At 49.8% G+C, this 6,146-nt stretch overlaps 1 protein-coding gene across 5 annotated transcripts; it reads left to right on the forward strand.

Moving 5' to 3' along the window:
• Nucleotides 1-437: 437 nt before the first annotated feature.
• On the forward strand, nucleotides 438-6,070 carry Alg3 (ALG3 alpha-1,3- mannosyltransferase). 5 transcript variants are annotated; one of them, XM_052158765.1, is made up of 9 exons: nucleotides 438-640; nucleotides 2,119-2,218; nucleotides 2,316-2,463; nucleotides 2,552-2,712; nucleotides 3,141-3,261; nucleotides 4,419-4,624; nucleotides 4,782-4,857; nucleotides 5,497-5,642; nucleotides 5,806-6,070. In XM_052158765.1, the coding sequence occupies exons 1-9, from the start codon at nucleotides 445-447 to the stop codon at nucleotides 5,966-5,968; spliced, it is 1,317 nt and encodes a 438-aa protein (XP_052014725.1). In that variant the 5' UTR covers nucleotides 438-444; the 3' UTR covers nucleotides 5,969-6,070. The 5 variants fall into 5 exon arrangements, with proteins under 5 accessions (XP_052014725.1, XP_052014726.1, XP_052014727.1 ...); XM_052158766.1 differs by having other exon boundaries at nucleotides 439-603; XM_052158767.1 differs by lacking the exon at nucleotides 2,119-2,218 and having other exon boundaries at nucleotides 439-640.
• Nucleotides 6,071-6,146: the final 76 nt, after the last annotated feature.

The following is a 6,146-nucleotide window of genomic DNA, read 5'->3' on the forward strand; positions in this document are numbered from 1 at the left end:
ACTCTGGACATAGGCCGAGTGGAAAGCTGGGTTTGGAGAAGAGAACGGAACTGTTTTGTTTTCTGGGAAAACACTCTGATATATTGGTGTTTATGCGCTCTGGACGGGACATACACCGAGAAGTATATGTATATTTATATTACAACATCGTGTAGTCCTTCAAAGGAGATGCGTTCTAAGGACTTATCCTTTTTGAGATCCATATATCCACATTAGAAATATCTCTCACCACTGTGTATAATAAACACTAAATAAGTATCCAATGAATCATTTTGGCCTAGAAACTCCAGCTCCCTGAGTCCCATAGACTGCTATGCAGTAAATAAGGATTCTGGTTATTCGGATCAGCATTTAGTTTGAGGGCCCAGAGCGAGAGACCGGAACCTAGTGTCTTAGTGTTCGTTTTCCCGGGTGGGGGAAGCACAAGAGTAACGCACTGTCAAGATGGCTGCTGGGCTGCGGAAACGCGGCCCGCCGGGTTCTGTCGTCCAGCCGGCAGGAATCTGGAAACAATGGCTACAGCGGGTCTGGCAAGAACGCTACCTACTGTTGCGGGAGCCACGCTACACATTGCTGGTGGCCTCCTGCCTCTGCGTAGCAGAGGTGGGCATCACCTTCTGGGTCATTCACAGGGTGGCATGTGAGTTCACTAAAGGGGAGAGAACCGGAGGGAGGGAGAGAGGGAGGGAGGGAGGGAGGGATACCCAAACTAGATTACAGAGCTTTCATTCACCATTCAAACCTGTATCCTTTACCCGACCCAAACCCACTTTCCAGAACAGCGATCATAATCTCTCTCCCATATGGGAGGGAGGTGACCCTAGAGATTACCCCGGCATTTAACATTCGGCCCACTAAGAAAGCATAAGCAGCCGAGAAGTAAGTTCTGGCCAGGATTAATGCGCTGTTCCTGTTCCTGCTGCTTGCCTGTACCCTTAGACAGTCACTTCCCATTCCAGCTCTGATTTTTCATGCTTTAATTCTTAGGCCTTAAAAGTCCTTTTAAAGAGTGCTTTTTGTACTGGTGTCTTCCAGGATCAGTCTTTTTTCTCAAAACAAACAAACAAACAAACAAGTCTCACTAAGTAGACCTGATTGGCTTTGCTATGTAGACCACAGTGGCCTCAAGCTCACAGAGATCTGCCTGCTTCTGGGTCCTGAGTATTGTTGAGATTAAAGGCGGACACCACCACAGCTGGCTTCATAAAGACCCTTTTTTAAAAAATGAGAGTGAGGAACATTCAAGAAAGATAATCACCACTAACCTCTAACTTCTATATTCATATTCACATGCATGCACACTCACTCGTGTGCACCCACACATGTGCTTGTGAACACACACAAGACAGAGAAAGAGAGCAAGCCTGTTTCTTTTTAAGAACTAAGGAGCTGGGCGGTGGTGGCACACGCCTTTAATCCCAGCACTTGGAAGGCAGAAGCAGGTGGATCTCTGTGAATTTAAGGCCAGCCTAGTCTACAGAGTGACTTCCAGGACAGCCAGATAGCCAGGGAAACCCCGCCTCGTGAAGCTACACACACACACACACACACACACACACACACACACACACGCACGCACGCACCCCCACGCACAGGAACTGAAAGGGAGAGGGGTACTTCTCGAGGAATACAGGAAAGAGTAAATTCAGAGTAGGGAAAAAGATCATAAATTCAATTCTACACATTGAGTTTAAGGCGCCTGCATTCCTGGGCTTAAGGAGATCGCTTAGCGCAAATGTGAGACCCACAGGTCACATTCCTAGCGTTATACATAAATGTCAGGCAGGCATGGTAGCCCATCTGATCCTGGCACTGAAGAGGCAGGACAAGGGATCCTTGAAGCAAACTGACTAGCTAGACTCCGTTATATAAATGATGGAGTAAGACACCAGCATTAACCCCTGGCCTTCATAATGCACACACACACACACACACACACACACAAAGCCTATGGATTCACCCAGAAAATGCCCTATGCACAGTTACATAAGGGTCGATGATGGAAGAAACCTGGGAATGAGGTAGACCCCCTTAGACTTTGGTGGTCTGAAGGCATGGGGTTTAGAAGTAGCCAAGTTCTGGACTCAGAAGGAACGAGACCATGTTATCTTCTTCCAGACACAGAGATTGACTGGAAGGCCTACATGGCCCAGGTGGAGGGTTTCATCAATGGCACACATGACTACACACAGCTGCAGGGTGACACCGGACCTCTTGTGTGAGTGAGGATAGGAAGTCGGAAGGCACTGTGAAGGGCTGGGTGGGTACCAGGCTGGTTTGCCTGACCCAGGCTCATGTCTCCTCTCGCCTTCCAGCTACCCAGCTGGGTTTCTGTACATCTTTACGGGTCTGTACTATGCCACTGACCGGGGCACGGACATCCCTGTGGCCCAGAACATCTTTGCTGTGCTCTACCTTGTCACCTTGGTGCTCGTTTTCTTGATATACCACCAGACCTCCAAGGTGAGTTGATGCGAGAGGACCACCGGGCCTGAGGTGGGGGGCAGGGATGGCTCAGGTCTGGGGGCTGACGTTGGCGCCCACCCTGTAGGTACCTCCCTTCGTCTTCTTCTTCATGTGTTGTGCCTCTTACCGTGTCCATTCCATCTTTGTACTGCGGCTCTTCAACGACCCAGTGGCTATGGCCTTGCTCTTCCTGAGCATCAACCTCTTCCTGGCGCGGCACTGGAGCTGGGGCTGCTGCTGTTTCAGGTCAGAGCCCTGTCCTTCTGTCTCCCTGGTCACATTCCCATAGCTTCCCACTGATCTGCAAGAGAGGACATCAAGAGTGGTTAGATCCTGGAGGTCACTCTGGCCACCCTGAACAAGCCAAGGGTCAGTCTGTAGAAAGTCCCTTTCCTCATGTTTTCCTCCTATCTTGTCCCCGGATGGCATCCATTGCTGGACTTGGCCCTTAAGTATGTCAGTCAGTATGTGTCCAGTCAGTCTGGACAGAGGGACCAGGTATTACTCCTTTCTTCCCAGCCTCCTCTCAGGCTCCTCTAACAGTTCCAGATGGAGACCACATCCTAGCACTTAACAGTCTGGGAGAAAATCTGCGGGGAGATGGGTATGTCGTTCCAAGGGGCACACGGTCCTGGAGCTGATCCTCCACCTTTCCTGTCCTTTGTGCATTTCAGCCTGGCTGTCTCAGTGAAGATGAATGTGCTACTCTTCGCCCCGGGACTGCTATTCCTCCTTCTTACTCAGTTTGGCTTCCGTGGTGCCCTCCCCAAGCTGGCCATCTGTGCTGCTCTACAGGTAACTCTATCCTGTCTGGTCTCCTTAAATCTCTTAGGGCTTTCTCAAAAGCCAATAGACAAAGAGTTTAGAGTTGATTATGAGCTAGGCAGCCACTGTCTCTGCACCTAAAGTCCCATGACTACTGAACTTGGCAGGCCTCTCAGAGGCTTCCTAAAGCTGGCTTCCTTAAGACTTGGCCAGCCGGGCGGTAGTGGCACATGCCTGTAATCCCAGCATTCTGGGAGGCAGAGGTAGGCGGATTTCTGAGTTCAAGGCCAGCCTGGTCTACAGAGTGAGTTCCAGGACAGCCAGGGCTACACAGAGAAACCCTGTCTCGAAAACAACAACAACAAAAAAAGACCTGGCCAACTAGCTAGGCATGGTGGTACACATGGCCAAGCTAGGCATGGTGGTACACATCTTTAATCCTAGCACTTAGGAGGCGGATCTCTGAGTTCAAGGGTACCCTGGTCTTTATAACGAATGCCAGGCCAGTCAGGATTACATAGTGAGACTCTCTCTCTCTAAATACCTTCCTCCTCCTTGAGACACACACACACACACAAATTTTTTTTTTCAAGATTTTTTAAAAGAATTATGTATTTAGCCAGGCAGTGGTGGCGCATGCATTTAATCCTAGCACTTGGGAGTCAGAGGCAGGCAGATTTCTGAGTTCAAGGCCAGCCTGGTCTACAGAGTGAGTTCTAGGACAGCCAGGGCTACACAGAGAAACCCTGCCTGGAAAAATAAATAAATAAATAAAAATAAAATTTAAAAAATTATGTATTTATTATTTATGTGTATGAGAGTTCAATTTGCATGTCTGCCTGCATGACAGAAAAACATCAGATCCCACCTCAGATAGCCATGAGCCACCGTGTGGTTGCTGGGCGTTGAACTCAGGACCTCTGGAAGAGCAGCCAGTGCTCTTAACCACTGAGCTGTCTAGTCTCTCCAGGCCATGATCTGGTGAATTCTTGAGGGAAGCAGTGTGCTCACCCCCTCCTGTGCCTCCTTGGTGTCAGGCTCTGGCAGGGCGAGAGTGGGAGGCTTTCCTGCTACTCTTTGTGGACATAAAGGAGCTTCCAGGACTTCTTCCCACCGTGCTCTCCTAAGTGACTACCCTGAAGGCTGGGGCTAGCCTAAGGCTCTGCTGGCTTCACACCCCTCCTCAGGTGGTGCTGGGATTGCCCTTCCTGCTGGAGAACCCCGTTGGCTACCTCTCCCGCTCCTTTGACCTTGGCCGTCAGTTTCTCTTCCAATGGACAGTGAACTGGCGTTTCCTGCCTGAGGCCATCTTCCTGCACCGAGTCTTCCATCTGGCCCTGTTGGCTGCCCACCTTAGCCTCCTCTTGCTCTTTGCCCTCTGTAGGTGGCACAGGTAAGAAACAGAGTTAATACCACGGGAAGATTCATGGGATAGAGTGGAGAGCTTAGCTCTTAGGAGCCACGTAGGGGAAATGTTAAGTTCATGGTGGTTAATCTAGAATTTGGCGTACAACTGGGCCTTGATAAATGTCCGCATGACTTCTCTTCAGAACAGGGGAAAGTATTCTGTCACTGCTGAAGGATCCTTCCAAAAGGAAAGTTCCACCCCAACCCTTCACACCTAATCATATCCTTTAAACATGGAAAGATAAGTTTTGATCTCTCCAAGTGCAGATAGGGTCTTAATCTGTTGGCCCGAGATAGCAGGCTACCAGAGGAAGAGGCCGGAGCCCAGTCATAGCTTTGTGGCAGACAGTACACTGAGCACTTTACACATCTCAGCACAGCTTAACCTTAAGTCCAGCTTTGTAGAACCATGCACTCCTGATAATGTCCTGAGCCCGTACTTCCTACCATGTAAAATCACCTGAGTTAGGGAAGTACTCGTATTAGTTTTACAAAAGGAAGAATTAAGGTTAGAAAGTGAGGGATTCAGACTCCTTTACAGTCCAATGTGTTCCTGTTTCCCTATTAAACTGGAACAGATCCAGAAAGGCTAAAAACCTTGTCTGAGGCTTGCAGGTAAGACAGAGTAGGGCCGGGCGGTGGTGGCGCACGCCTGTAATCCCAGCACTCTGGGAGGCAGAGGCCAGCCTGGTCTACAGAGTGAGCTCCAGGATAGCCAGGGCTATACAGAGAAACCCTGTCTCCAAAAAACAAAAAAAAAAAAAGACAGAGTAGGGTGCTTTCTTACCCCAGAACTTTAAACTCCCACCCCACCCCTGCGACCCTCCATTCCCACCCGAAGCCTTAACCATCACCTCACAGATTGTGTCCATCCTCTTCACCTCCAACTTCATTGGCATCTGCTTTAGCCGCTCGCTCCACTACCAGTTCTATGTCTGGTATTTCCACACACTGCCCTACCTCCTGTGGGCCATGCCTACTCGCTGGCTCACACACCTGCTCAGGTACTGGCTGGGTCAACCTGGGAGGGTTGGGGAAGGGCTCAGGATCTCCTCTTCTCAAAGCTGTAACCACAGGAGGGGATGGGATAGATGGGTGGGTGTGTATAGGTCATGGGAATCTAACGCTGCAGACTTGAGATGGATGGGACCCATTTCTCATTTCCAGGTTGCTGGTGCTGGGACTCATTGAGCTTTCCTGGAATACATACCCATCCACACCCTTCAGCTCTGCCACCCTGCACCTGTGCCATGCTGTTATCCTGCTGCAGCTCTGGCTGTCCCCTCAGATCTTCCCAAAGAGCGTCCAGCTGAGCAGAAAAACGCACTGAAATCACCCCTTCCTCCTAGGACTCGCTCAGCATCATGGGTGGAATGAACTCTGTTCTTAAGAATAAACCTTGCCAAGTCCACCTTTGTGTGGCCTACATGAAGGTAATGGTTGCTCGTGCCTACACCAAACTAGGAAGTGCATCTTCCCAACATGGAAATGAACAACTAACTCATCAG

The sequence above is a fragment of the Apodemus sylvaticus genome, chromosome 15 (genome assembly GCF_947179515.1).
Source record: "Apodemus sylvaticus chromosome 15, mApoSyl1.1, whole genome shotgun sequence".
Taxonomy (NCBI): domain Eukaryota; kingdom Metazoa; phylum Chordata; class Mammalia; order Rodentia; family Muridae; genus Apodemus; species Apodemus sylvaticus.